General features: G+C 45.9%; 1 protein-coding gene across 1 annotated transcript in view; it reads left to right on the top strand.

Annotated features, from left to right (window-relative positions):
- Positions 1–16,421, top strand: part of LOC140364902 (lethal(3)malignant brain tumor-like protein 4) — a 72,075-nt gene that overhangs the window by 11,676 nt on the left and 43,978 nt on the right. Inside the window, exons 6-8 of the mRNA XM_072451282.1 lie at positions 3,710–3,798; positions 4,540–4,688; positions 4,893–4,969. Of these exons, the coding sequence (XP_072307383.1) occupies positions 3,710–3,798; positions 4,540–4,688; positions 4,893–4,969 (315 nt within the window). The remainder of the gene's footprint in view (positions 1–3,709; positions 3,799–4,539; positions 4,689–4,892; positions 4,970–16,421) is intronic.

Genomic DNA, 16,421 nt, shown 5'->3' with positions numbered 1-16,421 from the left:
GGTCAAAGCCGGGTCTAAACCGGATCTAAACCAGGTCTAAACCGGATCTACACCAGGACTAAACCGGGACTAAACCGGGACTAAAGCCGGGTCTAAACTGGGTCTAAACCGGGTCTAAACCGGGACTAAACCGGGTCTAAACCGGGTCCAAACCGGGTCCAAACCGGATCTAAACCGGGTCTGAACCGGATCTACACCAGGACTAAACCGGGACTAAACCGGGACTAAACCGGGTCAAAGCCGGGTCTAAACCGGATCTAAACCAGGTCTAAACCGGATCTACACCAGGACTAAACCGGGACTAAACCGGGACTAAACCGGGTCAAAGCCGGGTCTAAACCGGGTATAAACCGGGTCTAAACCGGATGTATACCGGGACTAAACCGGGACTAAACCGGGACTAAACCGGGACTAAACCGGGTCTAAACCGGGTCCAAACCGGGTCCAAACCGGCTCTAAACCGGATCTAAACCGGGACTAAAACGGGTCTAAACCGGATCTAAACCGGGTCTAAACCGGGTCTAAACCGGGACTAAACCGGGACTAAACCGGGTCAAAGCCGGGTCTAAACCGGGTATAAACCGGGTCTAAACCGGATGTATACCGGGACTAAACCGGGACTAAACCGGGACTAAACCGGGACTAAACCGGGTCTAAACCGGGACTAAACCGGGTCTAAACCGGGTCCAAACCGGGTCCAAACCGGGTCCAAACCGGCTCTAAACCGGATCTAAACCGGGACTAAAACGGGTCTAAACCGGATCTAAACCGGGTCTAAACCGGGACTAAACCGGGACTAAACCGGGTCCAAACCGGGTCCAAACCGGATCCAGACCGGATCTAAACCGGATCTAAACCGGGACTAAAACGGGTCTAAACCGGATCTACACCGGGTCTAAACCGGGTCTAAACCGGGACTAAACCGGGTCCAAACCGGGACTAAACCGGGTCTAAACCTAGTCTAAACCGGGTCTAAACCGGATCTAAACCGGGTCTAAACCTAGTCTAAACCGGATCTAAACCGGATCTCAACCGGGACTAAACCGGGTCTAAACCGGGTCTGAACCGGATTTAAACCGGGACTAAACCGGATCTAAACCGGATCTAAACCGGATCTAAATCGGATCTAAACCGGGACTAAACCGGGACTAAACCGGGTCTAAACCGGGTCTAAACCGGATCTAAACCGGATCTAAACCGGATCTAAACCGGATCTAAACCGGGACTAAACCGGATCCAAACCGGATCCAAACCGGGACTAAACCGGGACTAAACCGGGTCTAAATCTGGTCTAAACCGGATCTACACCGGGACTAAACCGGGACTAAACCGGGACTAAACCGGGCCCAAACCGGATCGAAACCGGATCAAAACCGGGACTAAACCGGGTCTAAACCGGGTCTAAACCAGGTCTAAACAGGATCTACACCCGGACTAAACCGGGTCTAAACCGGATCTACACCGGGACTAAACCGGGACTAAACCGGGTCTGAACCGGGTCCGAACCGGATCTAAACCGGATCTAAACCGGAACTAAACCGGGTCTAAACTGGGTCTAAACCGAATCTAAACCGGGACTAAACCGGGTCCAAACCACCGGATCTAAACCGGGACTAAACCGGTTCTAAACCGGGTCTAAACCGGGTCTAAACCGGATCTACACCGGGACTAAACCGGGACTAAACCGGGTCCAAACCGGGACTAAACCGTGTCTAAACCGGGTCTAAACAGGTTCTAAACCGGGTCTAAACCGGATCTACACCGGGACTAAACCGGGACTAAACCGGGTCCAAACCGGGACTAAACCGTGTCTAAACCGGGACTAAACCGTGTCTAAACCGGGTCTAAACCGGGTCTAAACAGGTTCTAAACCGGGACTAAACCGGGTCTAAACCGGATCTAAACCGGATCCAAACCGGGACTAAACCGGGTCTAAATCTGGTCTAAACCGGGTCTAAACCGGCTCTAAACCGGGTCCAAACCGGGTCCAAACCGGATCCAAACCGGATCTAAACCAGGACTAAACAGGGTCTAAACAGGGTCTAAACCGGGTCCAAACAGGGTCTAAAAAGGGTCTGAACCGGGTCCGAGCCGGGTCTGAACCGGATCTAAACCGGGTCTAAACCGGATGTAAACCGGATCCAAACCGGGACTAAACCGGGACTAAACCGGGTCTAAACCGGGACTAAACCGGGACTAAACCGGGTCCAAACCGGGTCCAAACCGGATCCAAACCGGATCTAAACAGGGTCTAAACCGGGTCTAAACCGGATGTATACCGGGACTAAACCGGGACTAAACCGGGTCCAAACCGGGACTAAACCGGGTCTAAACCTAGTCTAAACCGGATCTAAACCGGGACTAAACCGGGTCCAAACCGGGTCCAAACCGGCTCTAAACCGGGACTAAACTGGGACTAAACCGGATCTAAACCGGGTCTAAACCGGATCTAAACCGGATCTAAACCGGATCTCAACCGGGACTAAACCGGGTCTAAACCGGGTCTGAACCGGATTTAAACCGGGACTGAACCGGATCTAAACCGGGTGTAAACCGGATCTAAACCGGATCTAAATCAGATCTAAACCGGGTCTAAACCGGATCCAAACCGGGACTAAACCGGGTCTAAATCTGGTCTAAACCGGGTCTAAACCGGGTCTAAACTGGATCTACACCGGGACTAAACCGGGACTAAACCGGGATTAAACCGGGCCCAAACCGGATCTAAACCGGATCAAAACCGGGACTAAACCGGGTCTAAACCGGGTCTAAACTGGGTCTAAACAGGATCTACACCCGGACTAAACCGGGTCTAAACCGGATCTACACCGGGACTAAACCGGGACTAAACCGGGTCTAAACCGGATCTACACCGCACCGAGACTAAACCGGGACTAAACCGGGACTAAACCGGGTCTAAACCGGATCTAAACCGGGACTAAACCGGGACTAAACCGGGTCTAAACCGGGATTAAACCGGGACTAAACCGGGTCTAAACCGGATCTAAACCGGGACTAAACCGGGACTAAACCGGGTCTAAACCGGGATTAAACCGGGTCTAAACCGGGTCTAAACCGGGACTAAACCGGGTCTAAACCGGTTCTAAACCGGGTCTAAACCGGGTCTAAACCGGATCCACACCGGGACTAAACCGGGACTAAACCGGGTCCAAACCGGGACTAAACCGTGTCTAAACCGTGTCTAAACCGGGTCTAAACAGGTTCTAAACCGGCTCTAAACCGGCTCTAAACCGGGTCCAAACCGGGTCCAAACCGGATCCAAACCGGATCTAAACCAGGACTAAACAGGGTCTAAACCGGGTCCAAACAGGGTCTAAAAAGGGTCTGAACCGGGTCCGAGCCGGGTCTGAACCGGGTCTAAACCGGATCTAAACCGGATCCAAACCGGGACTAAACCGGGACTAAACCGGGTCTAAACCGGATCTAAACCGGATCTAAACCGGGACTAAACCGGGTCTAAACCGGATCTAAACCGGATCCAAACCAGGTCTATACCGGGTCTAAACCGGGTCTAAACAGGATCTACACCCGGACTAAACCGGGTCTAAACCGGATCTACACTGGGACTAAACCGGAACTAAACCGGGTCTAAACCGGATCTAAACCGGGACTAAACCGGGTCTAAACCGGGTCTAAACCGGGTGTAAACAGGATCTACACCGGATCTGATTGGCTTTCTCTCTCTCAGGTGTTCCTCAGGAGCAGTTTGATTGGTCGCTGTATCTTCAACAGACGAGTTCTGAAGCAGCTCCTGAGTCTGTGTTCAGAAGAAGCAGCGTGAGTGCAGCGCCCCCTACAGCCTGACCCCTGACCCCTGTACAGAGCACCCCCTACAGCCTGACCCCTGTACAGAGCACCCCCTACAGCCTGACCCCTGACCCCTGTACAGAGCACCCCCTACAGCCTGACCCCTGACCCCTGTACAGAGCGCCCCCTACAGCCTGACCCCTGACCCCTGTACAGAGCGCCCCCTACAGCCTGACCCCTGACCCCTGTACAGAGCACCCCCTACAGCCTGACCCCTGTACAGAGCACCCCCTACAGCCTGACCCCTGACCCCTGTACAGAGCACCCCCTACAGCCTGACCCCTGACCCCTGTACAGAGCGCCCCCTACAGCCTGACCCCTGACCCCTGTACAGAGCGCCCCCTACAGCCTGACCCCTGACCCCTGTACAGAGCACCCCCTACAGCCTGACCCCTGACCCCTGTACAGAGCACCCCCTACAGCCTGACCCCTGAACAGAGCACCCCCTACAGCCTGACCCCTGTACAGAGCACCCCCTACAGCCTGACCCCTGTACAGAGCGCCCCCTACAGCCTGACCCCTGACCCCTGTACAGAGCACCCCCTACAGCCTGACCCGTGACCCCTGTACAGAGCACCCCCTACAGCCTGACCCCTGTACAGAGCGCCCCCTACAGCCTGACCCCTGACCCCTGTACAGAGCACCCCCTACAGCCTGACCCGTGACCCCTGTACAGAGCGCCCCCTACAGTATGTATTTTGTTGTCCACAGAGCGCCCCCTGCAGGATGAGACCGGGTCTGAAGCTTGAGGCCGTGGACAGGAAAAACCCGGCTCTTGTTTGTGTTGCGTCTGTTGCCGACGTGGATCAGGAGCGGATCAGAGTGACCTTCGACCTTTGGGACGAGTCTTATGATTACTGGTAAATACTACAAACACTTAAACTTAAACATGTCAAAGGTCAAAGATGAGAAGTTTCTCCTGAAAGTCACTGTGATTCTCTTCATGTTTGAGGAGGTTTAGACCTGGTTTAGTCCTGGTTTAGTCCTGGTCAGGTCTAAAGCAGGACTAAACCAGGACTGTATGCCGTAGATTGGAGAGGGAAACAGGTGTTTGTGTTCCTCAGGTGTCATGGCAGCAGTCCATTCGTTCATCCTGTTGGTTGGTGTCAGGAGCAGGCCCGCCCACTCACCGCCCCCAAAGGTCAGTCTCACGTGTGTGTGTGTGTAAAGATGGTCTTATGTCGTCTTGTGTTTGTTGTTTGTCATGAATCCTGTCTAATCTTTGTGAAAAAATTGCCAAAAGAAAAGGAGTAAGTTTATCTTTTAGAGCTTTATAACACTCTAAGGTGTGTCTTTAGAACTTTATACACTCTAAGGTGTGTCTTTAGAGCTTTATACCACTCTGAGGTGTGTCTTTAGAGCTTTATACACTCTGAGATGTGTCTTTAGAGCTTTATACCACTCTGAGGTGTGTCTTTAGAGCTTTATTACACTCTGAGGTGTGTCTTTAGAGCTTTATACACTCTGAGGTGTGTCTTTAGAGCTTTATAACACTCTGTGGTGTGTCTTTAGAGCTTTATACCACTCTGAGGTGTGTCTTTAGAGCTTTATACACTCTGAGGTGTGTCTTTAGAGCTTTATACACTCTGAGGTGTGTCTTTAGAGCTTTATACCACTCTGAGGTGTGTCTTTAGAGCTTTATACACTCTGAGGTGTGTCTTTAGAGCTTTATACCACTCTGAGGTGTGTCTTTAGAGCTTTATACACTCTGAGGTGTGTCTTTAGAGCTTTATAACACTCTGAGGTGCGTCTTTAGAGCTTTATACACTCTGAGGTGTGTCTTTAGAGCTTTATACCACTCTGAGGTGTGTCTTTAGAGCTTTATAACGCTCTAAGGTGTGTCTTTAGAGCTTTATACACTCTGAGGTGTGTCTTTAGAGCTTTATACACTCTGAGGTGTGTCTTTAGAACTTTATACACTCTAAGGTGTGTCTTTAGAGCTTTATACCACTCTGAGGTGTGTCTTTAGAGCTTTATACACTCTGAGATGTGTCTTTAGAGCTTTATACCACTCTGAGGTGTGTCTTTAGAGCTTTATTACACTCTGAGGTGTGTCTTTAGAGCTTTATACACTCTGAGGTGTGTCTTTAGAGCTTTAAACACTCTGAGGTGTGTCTTTAGAGCTTTATACACTCTGAGGTGTGTGTTTAGAGCTTTATAACACTCTGAGGTGTGTCTTTAGAGCTTTATACACTCTGAGGTGTGTCTTTAGAGCTTTATACACTCTGAGGTGTGTGTTTAGAGCTTTATAACACTCTGAGGTGTGTCTTTAGAGCTTTATACACTCTGAGGTTTGTCTTTAGAGCTTTATACCACTCTGAGGTGTGTCTTTAGAGCTTTATACACTCTGAGGTGTATTTAGATCTTTATAACACTCTGAGGTGTGTCTTTAGAGCTTTATAATCAAATCAAATCAAATCAATTTATTTTTGTAAGGCCCAAAATCACAACAACAGTTGCCTCTGAGGGCCACAGGGAGAAATGAATCAACAATGTCTGTGGGGACGAGGGACGATGTCCCAGGGTCCTCTGTCCTTAGCTCCTCCTTCTGCAGGAAAAACTACAAAAAAAACCTCTTTGGGAAAAAAGCGTAGAAACCTGGAGGAGTTCCAGTGAAGGAGAGATCCCACTCTCACAGACGGACAGACGGACACGAGGAGACTGGAGCTGGACCCACTCTTCAGGCAGAAGAGGGACCGTCTGAGTCGAGCTGGACCCACTCTTCAGGCAGATGAGGGACCGTCTGAGTCGAGCTGGACCCACTCTTCAGGCAGAAGAGGGACCGACTGAGGCGAGCTGGACCCACTCTTCAGGCAGATGAGGGACCGTCCACACAGGGCAGGGACCACTTCACCAGGAGAGGGGCATCTGGGTCCACAGGTCCTCAGGAGTGAGAGAAAGAAAAGAAGGCGGTGAACAGTTTGCAAGTGGAATCAAAAAATAAATATTGTTTGATCGCATAAGTAGTCAGAAGAAGAAGAGGATAGTGCTCAAGCTGTCATACTTCCCCCAGCACAGTTACTCCTAGGGCAGCGTAGCTGAAGCTGTGGGTTTATCTTTCTGTTCCTAACTACTCTGACCATAAGCGATTTCGAAGAGGAACGTTTTAAGCCTGGACTTAAATGAAGAGACTGTGTCAGCATATTTAACATGGGTCGGAGCTGATTCCATAACACAGGAGCTTGGGAGCTAAACGCTCTACCTCCTACAGTACTTTTAGAGACTCTTGGCACCACCAGAAGGCTCTACCTCCTACAGTACTTTTAGAGACTCTTGGCACCACCAGAAGGCTCTACCTCCTACAGTACTTTTAGAGACTCTTGGCACCACCAGAAGGCCGGCATTCTGAGAGCGAAGAGCTCTGTTTGGATGATATGGTTCTATAGCATCTTTGAGGTAGGATGGGGCCATGTCATTTATGGCTTTGTAGGTCAAGAGTAGAATTTTGAATTTGATTCTGGACTCGACGGGAGCCAGTGAAGAGACTCCAGCACCGGCGTAATGTGCTCTCTTCTTTTTGTTCCTGTTAGTAATCTTGCTGCTGCATTTTGAACCAGTTGAAAGCTTTTTATGGAGCTTTTAGGACACGCTGCAAGCAGGGAGTTACAGTAGTCTAATCTAGTCGTTACAAATGCATGGATAAGTTTTTCGGCATCACTTTTAGGCAGGATTCTTCTGATTTTGGCTCTTGTTGCACAAATGGAAATAGGCTGTTTTACAAGCTTGATTTATATGAGCTTTAAATGAGAGCTCCTGGTCAAATAAGACTCCAAGGTTTCTTACAGTAGAACTGGAGGCTACACTGACATTGTCCAGTGTGACTATCTGCTCAGATAGAGCGTCTCGTAGATGCTTAGGGCCAAGCACAATGACCTCGGTTTTTTCAGGGTTAAGAAGCAGGTAGTTTAGTGTCATCCAGGTTTTTATCTCCTTCACACAAGTACTAAGTCTGTCTACTTGATCGCTCTGATCAGGTTTCATTGATAAATACAGCTGAGTGTCGTCTGCATAGCAGTGGAAGTTAATGCCATGCTTTCTGATAATGTTGCCTAATGGTAGCATATAAAGAGTAAACAGAATTGGACCGAGTACCGAACCCTGTGGCACACCGTAAATTACTTTAGAGCTTGGTGAGGAGCTCTGGTTTACATTAACAAATTGGAACCTATCAGATAGATAGGATTTAAACCAGCTGAGGGCTGTTCCTCCAACACCTACATCACATTCTAACCTCTGCAGTAGAATGTTGTGGTCAATGGTGTCAAACGCTGCGCTGAGGTCCAACAGAACCAGGATTGAGACCAGTCCATCGTCAGCGGCTAATAACAAATCATTTGTGACTTTAACTAGTGCAGTTTCAGTGATGTGGTGGGCTCTGAACCCTGACTGGAAAACTTCAAATAAGTTATTGTCCTGCAGGTGGCGACAAAGCTGTTTTACTACAACTTTTTCAAGGATTTTAGAGACGAAGGGAAGATTTGAAATAGGTCTGTAGTTTACCAATAGGTCGGGATCTAGATTAGGCTTTTTCAGAAGAGGTTTAATGACGTCATGTTTGAAGGACTGTGGAACATAAACACTTTGGAGTGAAGTATTTATTATATTAAGAATAGGGTCTATAATTAGGGGAAGAATGTCTTTGAGGAGTCTGCTTGGAATGGGGTCTAGGACACAAGTTGAGCTTTTAGAGGACATAATGGCTGAAGTTATCTCTGCTTGATCAACAGCTGTGAACCTTTCTAGGTTTACAGGTGGATTTATATGGGACGTTAGATTTACAGCTTGGGCTAGTTCAGGGCTAATAGCGGGGGTAATTTCATCTCATTTATCTCTGATTGTTTTTATTTTATTATTAAAAAATAGGAGGAAATCATCAGAGCTAAGTGTAGCTGGGATTGAGGGCTCTACTGCACTGTGACAGTTTGTTAGCCTAGCTACAGTGCTGAAAAGGAATTTAGTGTTACTTTTGTTGACTTCTATTAGATTTGAATAATATCTGGTTTGGGCCTTACGCAGAGCCTGCTTATAGGACAGCAGGCAACTTTTCCATGCTTTTAGGGATTCTTCGGTGTGAGAGCGACGAAATAATCCCTCTAACTTTCTAACTCTTTGTTTATGTGAACGCAGTTCTTGGTTGTACCAGGAGGAGGCGCGCTTTGGCCTAATGACCTTCTGTTTTAACGGCGCGACAACGTCAAGAGCAGACTTCAGAGAATTCATGGTCAAGTCGACACATTGATCACTTAAACTGGGACTAAAGCTGTTCTCAGCATGATCACATGACATGATCACATGACATGATCACATGACATGATCACATGACATGATCATATGACATGATCACATGACATGTCACTGAATATTGGCTCTATTATTTCTTTGAATTTTGAGATAGATTTTTCAGATATTGTCCTTTTCATTATAACTTTATTTTGTGGGACTGGATGATCTTTAAGAATAAACTGAAAGGTAATTAGGAAATGATCTGACAATATAGGGTTTTGAGGGAGGACAATGAGGTCACTAATCTCTGTTCCATACGTTAGGACAAGATCCAGAGTGTTCTTGTGAGTGTGAGTCGGTTTATTTACATTCTGAGTGAAACCAATGCTGTCTAACAAGGCGCTGAAGGCATTACTGAGAGCGTCATCACTCATGTTCACGTGGATATTAAAGTCTCCAACTATAACTATTTTATCCCAGGCTAACACTAAGTTTGATATAAAGTCAGAAAACTCTGTTAAAAACTCTGAGTAGGGACCAGGAGGTCGGTAGATAACTATGAACAAAACTCCTTTTTGGTTTTTCATATTTGGACATGTGATCGACAGCATAAGGCTTTCAAATGAGTGAAATGCATTGTTAGTTTTAGGGCTCATGAGTCGCTTGAGTGTGAGATCACTGCCACACCACCACCTCGGCCTGTGCTCCTGGCAGTCTGAAAGTTAACATGGGTGGGTGGGGTGGACTCATTTAGTCTGACGTAGTCGTCTTGTTGAAGCCACGTTTCAGTTAGAGCTAGAAGATCTATGTTATAGTCACTAATTAATTCATTAACTAAGAGCGATTTGGAGGAAATTGCTCTAATGTTTAGCAGTCCACATTTTACGTGTTTATTCATTTGTGTATTTGTGTATTTGTGATTGTTATTTTCCTTAAGTTATTTGGTCTGACGCCTGAAATATTTTTTCTGAGATGTGACTTTTTGGCATTATTTGTACGAGGGACACGAGGGACACGAGGGACACACACAGTCTCTATCTGTCTTGAATCTGAACACTTCACATGTAACAGAACGGGCGAGAGTTCAGCGACAGAGGAGCGTCTTGAACTGCTGCTCTGCACCTGGGGCTCATCCCTAGATGGTCACTTAACACGACTAAGACTATCGGTCAAATTCCGAACTAATAGGGATGTACCCTCCGAAGTCGGATGGATGCCATCCCTGCGTATGAGCCCGGGCTTTCCCCAAAACGCACTCCAGTTATCAATAAAGACAACGTTGTTTTGAGGGCACCATCTGGATAACCAGTTGTTGAATGCTGAGAGACGGCTGTACAATTCAGCATTGATCCGATTGGGCAGGGGACCAGAAAATATTACAGTGTCCGACATCGACTTCGCTAGGTCACACACCGCGGCTACTTGAACTTTGAGCACCTCTGATTGTCTCCGCCGGGCGTCGTTACCGCCTGCGTGAATCACGACTCGCCGGAAACGGGTCCTACTCTGCTTTAAGATCCTAAGGTTTCCTTCGATGTCACCCATTCTGGCCCCCGGGTAACACCTAACGCTAGCAGCTGGCAGCTTCACGTCTCTAACAATAGAACTCCCGATTACAAGAGTTTCTCTCGTGTGTTCAGCGGGCGTGTGATCGCTGAGGGGAGAAAACCTATTATAGACGTGAAGCTCACGGCGCTCTGAGGTTCGGCGTTTAGCGCCTTGTCCCCTCCGAACTGTCACAAAATGGTCCCTATTCTGTTCCTGGTCTAGTCCCGGCTGCACGGGAGACGCTGAGGGGCTGAGCTCGGCCTTACTGCTACTGCTACTGCTAATGCTACGCCCTGCAGCGCGGTCCGGTAGCCCTCGCGCTAAAACCGAACTATAACTGGACTTAAGCTCCTCTAAACAGCGGATCCGCGCTTCTAACTCCGTAACCCTGGCCTCCAAAACTACCACTACACTGCACTTCACGCACCTGTCATCAGAGAAGGAGCCAGGGTTCTGACTCGACATATGACAGCTCAAACAGGTAAAGGTAGATCCAGCCATGACGCTAGCGGCTAGGCTACGCTAGGCTAGTTCAGGCTGGAGCTAGAGAGTGAGGAGGGCTTTTTAATCCACGAAATACTGAAAAGCGAGCGGCTTGAGGCTCCGGATTGTTTGCGGAGAAATCAAACGTTCACTTTCGTGTATATGATGCGTAAATAGTGTGTATAATTCGTGGATTAATCGGTAAAAGGCTCTAAGAACGAACAGCTCTGAAAACGCGACACACGCACCGGAAATGACGTCACCGGAGCACTCTGAGGTGTGTCTTTAGAGCTTTATACCGCTCTGAGGTGTGTCTTTAGAGCTTTATAACGCTCTGAGATGTGTCTTTAGAGCTTTATACCGCTCTGAGGTGTGTCTTTAGAGCTTTATAACGCTCTGAGATGTGTCTTTAGAGCTTTATACCGCTCTGAGGTGTGTCTTTAGAGCTTTATACTCTGAGGTGTCTTTAGATCTTTATAACACTCTGAGGTGTGTCTTTAGAGCTTTATACCGCTCTGAGGTGTGTCTTTAGAGCTTTATTACACTCTGAGGTGTGTCTTTAGAGCTTTATACACTCTGAGGTGTGTCTTTAGAGCTTTATACACTCTGAGGTTTGTCTTTAGAGCTTTATACCACTCTGAGGTGTGTCTTTAGAGCTTTATACACTCTGAGGTGTCTTTAGATCTTTATAACACTCTGAGGTGTCTTTAGATCTTTATAACACTCTGAGGTGTGTCTTTAGAGCTTTATACCTCTCTGAGGTGTGTCTTTAGAGCTTTATAACACTCTGAGATGTGTCTTTAGAGCTTTATACCGCTCTGAGGTGTGTCTTTAGAGCTTTATAACGCTCTGAGATGTGTCTTTAGAGCTTTATACCGCTCTGAGGTGTGTCTTTAGAGCTTTATACCACTCTGAGGTGTGTCTTTAGAGCTTTATACACTCTGAGGTGTGTCTTTAGAGCTTTATACACTCTGAGGTGTGTCTTTAGAGCTTTATACACTCTGAGGTGTGTCTTTAGAGCCTTATACATTCTGAGGTGTGTCTTTAGAGCTTTAAACACTCTGAGGTGTGTCTTTAGAGCTTTATACACTCTGAGGTGTGTCTTTAGAGCTTTATACCACTCTAAGGTGTGTCTTTAGAGCTTTATACACTCTGAGGTGTGTCTTTAGAGCTTTATACACTCTGAAGTGTGTCTTTAGAGCTTTATACACTCTGAGGTGTGTCTTTAGAACTTTATACACTCTGAGGTGTGTCTTTAGAGCCTTATACATTCTGAGGTGTGTCTTTAGAGCTTTAAACACTCTGAGGTGTGTCTTTAGAGCTTTATACACTCTGAGGTGTGTCTTTAGAGCTTTATACACTCTGAGTTGTGTCTTTAGAGCTTTATTCACTCTGAGGTGTGTCTTTAGAGCTTTATACTGCTCTGAGGTGTGTCTTTAGAGCTTTATTCACTCTGAGGTGTGTCTTTAGAGCTGTATACTCTCTGAGGTGTCTTTAGAGCTTTATAACACTCTGAGTTGTGTCTTTAGAGCTTTATTCACTCTGAGGTGTGTCTTTAGAGCTTTATACACTCTGAGGTGTGTCTTTAGAGCTTTATAACACTCTGAGGTGTGTCTTTAGAGCTTTATTCACTCTGAGGTGTGTCTTTAGAGCTTTATACCGCTCTGAGGTGTGTCTTTAGAGCTTTATACACTCTGAGGTGTGTCTTTAGAGCTTTATACCGCTCTGAGGTGTGTCTTTAGAGCTTTATAACACTCTGAGGTGTGTCTTTAGAGCTTTATACCGCTCTGAGGTGTGTCTTTAGAGCTTTATAACACTCTGAGGTGTGTCTTTAGAGCTTTATACACTCTGAGGTGTGTCTTTAGAGCTTTATAACACTCTGAGGTGTGTGTTTAGAGCTTTAACACTCTGAGGTGTGTCTTTAGAGCTTTATACACTCTGAGGTGTGTCTTTAGAGCTTTATACACTCTGAGGTGTGTCTTTAGAGCTTTATATCACTCTGAGGTGTGTCTTTAGACCTTCATACACTCTGAGGTGTGTCTTTAGAGCTTTATACCGCTCAGAGGTGTGTCTTTAGAACTTTATACACTCTGAGGTGTGTCTTTAGAGCTTCATACACTCTGAGGTGTGTCTTTAGAGCTTCATACACTCTGAGGTGTGTTTTTAGAGCTTTATACACTCTGAGGTGTGTCTTTAGAGCTTCATACCGCTCTGAGGTGTCTTTAGAGCTTTATACCACTCTAAGGGGTGTCTTTAGAGCTTCATACACTCTGAGGTGTGTCTTTAGAGCTTTATACACTCTGAGGTGTGTCTTTAGAGCTTTATACACTCTGAGGTGTGTCTTTAGAGCTTCATACACTCTGAGGTGTGTCTTTAGAGCTTCATACACTCTGAGGTGTGTCTTTAGAGCTTTATACACTCTAAGGTGTGTCTTTAGAGCTTTATACACTCTGAGGTGTGTCTTTAGAGCTTCATACACTCTGAGGTGTGTCTTTAGAGCTTCATACACTCTGAGGTGTGTCTTTAGAGCTTTATACACTCTGAGGTGTGTCTTTAGAGCTTTATAACGCTCTAAGGTGTGTCTTTAGAGCTTTATACACTCTGAGGTGTGTCTTTAGAGCTTCATACACTCTGAGGTGTGTCTTTAGAGCTTCATACACTCTGAGGTGTGTCTTTAGAGCTTTATACCACTCTGAGGTGTGTCTTTAGAGCTTTATACACTCTGAGATGTGTCTTTAGAGCTTTATACCACTCTGAGGTGTGTCTTTAGAGCTTTATACACTCTGAGGTGTGTCTTTAGAGCTTTATACACTCCGAGGTGTGTCTTTAGAGCTTTATAACGCTCTGAGGTGTCTTTAGAGCTTTATACACTCTGAGGTGTGTCTTTAGAGCTTTATAACACTCTGAGGTGTGTGTTTAGAGCTTTATAACACTCTGAGGTGTGTCTTTAGAGCTTTATACACTCTGAGATGTGTCTTTAGAGCTTTATACCACTCTGAGGTGTGTCTTTAGAGCTTTATACACTCTGAGGTGTGTGTTTAGAGCTTTATAACACTCTGAGGTGTGTCTTTAGAGCTTTATACACTCTGAGGTGTGTCTTTAGAGCTTTATACACTCTGAGGTGTCTTTAGATCTTTATAACACTCTGAGGTGTGTCTTTAGAGCTTTATACTCTCTGAGGTGTCTTTAGATCTTTATAACACTCTGAGGTGTGTCTTTAGAGCTTTATACCTCTCTGAGGTGTGTCTTTAGAGCTTTATAACACTCTGAGGTGTGTCTTTAGAGCTTTATACACTCTGAGGTGTGTCTTTAGAGCTTTATACACTCTGAAGTGTGTCTTTAGAGCTTTATAACACTCTGAGATGTGTCTTTAGAGCTTTATACCGCTCTGAGGTGTGTCTTTAGAGCTTTATAACACTCTGAGGTGTGTCTTTAGAGCTTTATACACTCTGAGGTGTGTCTTTAGAGCTTTATAACACTCTGAGGTGTGTCTTTAGAGCTTTATACACTCTGAGGTGTGTCTTTAGAGCTTTATACACTCTGAAGTGTGTCTTTAGAGCTTTATAACACTCTGAGATGTGTCTTTAGAGCTTTATACCGCTCTGAGGTGTGTCTTTAGAGCTTTATAACGCTCTGAGATGTGTCTTTAGAGCTTTATACCGCTCTGAGGTGTGTCTTTAGAGCTTTATACCACTCTGAGGTGTGTCTTTAGAGCTTTATACACTCTGAGGTGTGTCTTTAGAGCTTTATACACTCTGAGGTGTGTCTTTAGAGCCTTATACATTCTGAGGTGTGTCTTTAGAGCTTTGTACCGTTCTGAGGTGTGTCTTTAGAGCTTTATACACTCTGAGGTGTGTCTTTAAAACTTTATACACTCTGAGGTGTGTCTTTAGAGCTTTATACCACTCTGAGGTGTGTCTTTAGAGCCTTATACACTCTGAGGTGTGTCTTTAGAGCTTTATACACTCTGAGGTGTGTCTTTAGAGCCTTATACATTCTGAGGTGTGTCTTTAGAGCTTTAAACACTCTGAGGTGTGTCTTTAGAGCTTTATACACTCTGAGGTGTGTCTTTAGAGCTTTATACCACTCTAAGGTGTGTCTTTAGAGCTTTATACACTCTGAGGTGTGTCTTTAGAGCTTTATACACTCTGAGGTGTGTCTTTAGAGCTTTATACACTCTGAGGTGTGTCTTTAGAGCTTTATACACTCTGAGGTGTGTCTTTAGATCTTTATAACACTCTGAGGTGTGTCTTTAGAGCTTTATACACTGAGGTGTGTCTTTAGAGCTTTATACACTCTGAGGTGTGTCTTTAGAGCTTTATAACGCTCTGAGGTGTGTCTTTAGAGCTTTATACACTCTGAGGTGCGTCTTTAGAGCTTTATAACGCTCTGAGGTGCATCTTTAGATCTTTATAACACTCTGAGGTGTGTCTTTAGAGCTTTATACCACTCTGAGGTGTGTCTTTAGAGCTTTATACACTCTGAGGTGTGTCTTTAGAGCTTTAAACACTCTGAGGTGTGTCTTTAGAGCTTTATACACTCTGAGGTGTGTCTTTAGAGCTTTATAACACTCTGAGGTGTGTCTTTAGAGCTTTATACACTCTGAGGTGTGTCTTTAGAGCTTTATACCGCTCTGAGGTGTGTCTTTAGAACTTTATACACTCTGAGGTGTGTCTTTAGAGCCTTATACATTCTGAGGTGTGTCTTTAGAGCTTTAAACACTCTGAGGTGTGTCTTTAGAGCTTTATACACTCTGAGGTGTGTCTTTAGAGCTTTATACACTCTGAGTTGTGTCTTTAGAGCTTTATTCACTCTGAGGTGTGTCTTTAGAGCTTTATACCGCTCTGAGGTGTGTCTTTAGAGCTTTATTCACTCTGAGGTGTGTCTTTAGAGCTGTATACTCTCTGAGGTGTCTTTAGAGCTTTAAACACTCTGAGGTGTGTCTTTAGAGCTTTATACACTCTGAGGTGTGTCTTTAGAGCTTTATACCACTCTGAGGTGTGTCTTTAGAGCTTTATACACTCTGAGGTGTGTCTTTAGAGCTTTATACACTCTGAGGTGTGTCTTTAGAGCTTTATACACTCTGAGGTGTGTCTTTAGATCTTTATAACACTCTGAGGTGTGTCTTTAGAGCTTTATACACTCTGAGGTGCGTCTTTAGAGCTTTATAACGCTCTGAGGTGCATCTTTAGATCTTTATAACACTCTGAGGTGTGTCTTTAGAGCTTTATAATGCTCTGAGGTGTGTCTTTAGAGCTTTATAACGCTCTGAGGTGTGTCTTTAGAGCTTTATACCGCTCTGAGGTGTGTCTTTAGAGCTTTATAACGCTCTGAGGTGC

This window comes from Eucyclogobius newberryi, unplaced genomic scaffold, assembly GCF_026437365.1.
Source record: "Eucyclogobius newberryi isolate DKJ021-1_F unplaced genomic scaffold, fEucNew1.0.hap1 SCAF_18, whole genome shotgun sequence".
Classification (NCBI taxonomy): domain Eukaryota; kingdom Metazoa; phylum Chordata; class Actinopteri; order Gobiiformes; family Gobiidae; genus Eucyclogobius; species Eucyclogobius newberryi.
The sequence above is the reverse complement of the archived record's forward strand: the minus strand, read 5'-3'. Positions and strand labels throughout refer to the sequence as shown.